The sequence below is a fragment of the Montipora foliosa genome, chromosome 5, assembly GCF_036669935.1.
Source record: "Montipora foliosa isolate CH-2021 chromosome 5, ASM3666993v2, whole genome shotgun sequence".
Lineage (NCBI taxonomy): Eukaryota > Metazoa > Cnidaria > Anthozoa > Scleractinia > Acroporidae > Montipora > Montipora foliosa.
In genome coordinates this window covers 16,990,868-16,994,939 of record NC_090873.1, presented here as the reverse complement: position 1 = coordinate 16,994,939, position 4,072 = coordinate 16,990,868, and the positions used below count along the sequence as shown (strand labels likewise).

Below are 4,072 nucleotides of genomic sequence, written 5' to 3'. Positions count from 1 at the left end.
AGTCGGGAACATGCAGTATGGAACTAAACCAAAATAAACCGGAACAATACTGAAACAAGGTGGAATGACACCAAAATGAAACGGACTGGGCAAGAATGGTACTGGAATATACCGGAATGACACCGGACGTGAATGTGGCTGATCGAATGACACTGGAATAATTATAGCAGAATAAACATGAGAATGCCAAAATGTGGTGTTTTAGTTTGTGCTGACCAATTTTTGGTTGTTACTATTTCTATTCAACTTTTGTTTGCGTCAAATGATTCCCCAAAGGAATTATGTTGTTTAAATTGCCTTTTGTAACATTTGGAGCACTTTGATAAATTATTTTGATAAATTATTTTATTCCAACTTTCAAGTGTTTCAATTATTTAGTGGTTTAGTGAGAAATTTGCTGTGAAACTACAATCTTGGACAGAATAAAATGGAAAAGAAATGCCCCCTCTCCCCCAAATCAAGGATGAAGGTGCGTGAAGGCCAAAATGCGCCATTTTCCCATCACTGATTTTGGGGGGAGGGGTGGTCTCAATGTTCCATTTAATTTGTCCAAGATTGTAGATAAGTATAGTTTTTTGTGAACAAATAGCAAGTCTTGTTTGGATGTAAATAAACTACGAAAAGTTGTAGTGTGCCCTGCAAAGTAAATGATGGCTGCCAGTCTATTAACATTTCTACAATTCCCAATAAAAAATTCCTTGATTCTACATAGTGTTGTGATGAAATTGAATTAAAAAAAAAAACCTTTAAGAAACAATTGGTACCATAATAAATTTGAGTGAGGCAGTAGATCTATCTGCCATGAGAAGGTGGGCCTGTGTTACTGGCTGCTGAAGAAGGAAATACACTGAAGTGGACAGGAGGGCATAATGACTGTAATATTCATCTGGCAGAATCCCCTTTAGCACAGGAAGTGAGTAGTACAACAACCATGATCGCACTTCAGAAGCTGTCAAATTAAAGAAAAAGGTAATTAAGCATTATTTAATTTTTTCAATTATGAGTAAGATAAAATAATAATAAAATTGCAATTAATAATGCCCTTTTCAATGACATAATACAAGAGAAAGTTACTTTAAATATTTTCCAAAGAATCTTCAATAATGATGGTCAAGGGAAACAATTCTCAAGATTCAAGGGAGAGAAATCTAACTACTTATCTACCTAGTTAGAAATCTAACTAACTACTTCGCGACTCCGCCCAATACGGAATATATTTTCTCCCAACTAGCTGTCAATATTATGTGGTATTGCTGTCTCAAAATCGCAATTAGTTTATAAGGTACAGTGTACTTTGGAATCAAGAATAGAAAGGATCAAACCAAATACATGTATTTACCTTTCCAATACTTCCTGTCTTTTACCAAGCTGCGAGGCAATCGTGATATGAAGTCAGGTGGTTGACACTTTGATAACCGCTCATCGATAAGAGATATTTTGTCGCCTATGTAAAACTTCTCATTTTTGTACTTTTTATCAAACCACAAGGCAAACAGCATTTTGACAATTCCAAGCAACACACCGTGCATATAATCCAATGGCATTCCATTGATAATATCAAAACCATCTATCAGGCACAGCTGTGACACATGTTTCACACCACAAACCTTTTTGAACAATAAAATAAATTTAATTAATACATATTTTACACCTTTAATACAATATTGTACTTGGTAACAAATGCATGTGAGTATAATTTCAAAGTCAGACAAGCATAATTAAGACAGGGAATTTCATTTCAAGTTTGAGAATGAACCATTTGTAATGTCCCACAATAATTATGACAAGACAATGATTATTGGTTTCATGCATATTGTGCATTTAGTAGTGGCTTCTGATTATATTCATGTACAAGTCCATGAAAATGAAAAAATTGATGTGACTATAATCATGGTGCAAAATAAAATCATTGCAAGCTTGAGTTCTCAGCTTGACTGCTCAGCTTGAGTTAGCAGGCCTTTTAACTTGGTCAATGCTGTATTTTACAAGTAGCTGCATGGCTAAAGCAGAGGCCAACAAAAATAAGTACCCGGTAACATCCCTCCCCGACATGTCCGGAAATTTTGCATTTCACTCTTTGCAAATCACACATGTTTATTGTTAATTTGGGGAATCAATTCGCAGATGTTTGTTTTTTTTTTTTGTTTGTTTGTTTTTATCCAGCTTTCAAATTTGTCTATTAGCTATAAAAGCTCAAGCGAGCCTTTCAAGGTTCACTTGCAGTTCTCTTGTACAGAGAGCATTACTAGCTACTAGCGATTTGTAATTTTCCCTCCCACCCTCCGATTGGAGATGGGATGGGCACCTTGTTATTACGTTGCTTCAATAAAATCAGGTCACTCCTGTGCGGTGCGGCTAAGCCTGTGCAGCATCTTCAAACAAGCTTATTGGCTTGTCCCAATCAGCACATGCTATTTTGCATTCAGCTAGGAGTGCTGGGAGGATACGTTAAGAATACAACTGCTCTTCATTTTACCAGTAATTAGCTCGGCTTGTAAGTGAATACATGTTCATTTGTTACTGTTTTAATTTGCTGAGAAATTTTATTTCATCGATTTTCGATCTTCGGCTTCAAATTTGCCCAAATTGAGTGTGGACTTGTGCAAAAATCGCTCAGCTTATAGCTGAATAAGTACTGTAATTATTATGACATTCCAGGGATGTTTCTCTTGCCAATAAAAGCAATGCCCGTAATTGACATTTAAAAGTGTTAAGTATTAAGAGCCACAAACATTTCACACTCTATGTACCTTCATCAGTGTGATTTTTTTTAAAACAGTTCATTCCTACCGGAGATCCAGTCAGTTGAGCTTGTTGGCCTTGCTCAAGAACTCTTTCTTTTTGCCTTGGATGTTTTGGTGGGCCAATGATAAATGGATAACATCTCGAATGACCTTTTCCCACACGCACAACTTCCCCTTCTTCCTCACAAAACGAACATCCAGATTTGCCATTGAACTGAGTAAATGCTTGTACTGATGACTTTCCAGGAAGATCTGTGGCACCCAGTAAGCACACAGCACGGCAAACAAAACTCTCGCCATTGATTTCCAGAGAAATTCCTTGTGGAAAGTATTTTCAAAAATGCCGCATTTAAATTTAAGTTATTGACATGGTCGTACTACATGTACACAAAAGACACAATCTTAAGCTCTTTGTTTTTGGCAGCATCCCCAGAAGGGACCAATATTATATTCCCAGTTTAAAGTCTATATCATAACAAACCTTACCATCTCTTTTGAGTTTGTTCATCTGCTCACGGAATGGAGCTAGAAAAGTTGTCATGGATGGTTTTCCTGGTCCAAACCATATACCCCCTAGTATCATTCGGTTTGTGCTGAATCTGAATACATACAAAAAATTAATTGGACTGACAAACATCATATATCCATTCTGGTTACCTTGATTTTACTTGAAAATGAAAGTGTGGTCACTTGACAAAGAGATGTCTCACACCATGGCCAGGGAAGTAGCAAGAGTGAGTCTTACGGTGCCTGTTACCCTTTCTCCTCCCTTTGTTATGGAAAAAATTATAGCAAAGAAAACCTGCCATCTTGAGAAATATCTTTCATTTAATCAAAGGACTTCCATCATCATAGATTTCATACTCTTCCAAGTAGCCATAAAGCAATCAATCAAAATTACAATAAATTGTAATAAAATTTCAAAAAGTAAGAAGGAAAAGATTTCAGTTCTACTATGTTTGGAAAACATCCAGACTGAGTGGAGAAATAATTCAGAAATAACATAATTATTTTCGAAGGCTTCCCCACTATTTCGCCAAAGGTAAATTGCTGGCACCTGATGACGCTCATTAAAAACTACTGGGTCATCAGACCGAGTTAGCCTCATTAAATAAATTATTATTCTTATTATATTATTATTATTGTTATTATTATTATTATTATTAAAGTTACCTTACAGATGGATGCACTTCATGCACAGCTAAAAGAATTGGCCAAATTTCATCCCTTGATGCCTTGAATGCATGGACTCCATCTGTGTTGAACAACAGCGAATAGTTGTTTTTATTTGTTAGGAAACCACTTGGCTCTAACAGCTCTCTGTATAG

General features: G+C 36.1%; 1 protein-coding gene across 1 annotated transcript in view; it reads right to left on the bottom strand.

Moving 5' to 3' along the window:
- Window positions 1–469: 469 nt before the first annotated feature.
- Window positions 470–4,072, bottom strand: part of LOC138002279 (uncharacterized) — a 6,085-nt gene continuing 2,482 nt past the window's right edge. Inside the window, exons 3-7 of the mRNA XM_068848346.1 lie at window positions 3,918–4,072; window positions 3,231–3,343; window positions 2,791–3,062; window positions 1,340–1,607; window positions 470–949 (exon numbers count right to left, since the gene is read on the bottom strand). The exon at window positions 3,918–4,072 is cut by the window's right edge and continues 107 nt beyond it. Of these exons, the coding sequence (XP_068704447.1) occupies window positions 747–949; window positions 1,340–1,607; window positions 2,791–3,062; window positions 3,231–3,343; window positions 3,918–4,072 (1,011 nt within the window). The 3' untranslated portion in view covers window positions 470–746. The remainder of the gene's footprint in view (window positions 950–1,339; window positions 1,608–2,790; window positions 3,063–3,230; window positions 3,344–3,917) is intronic.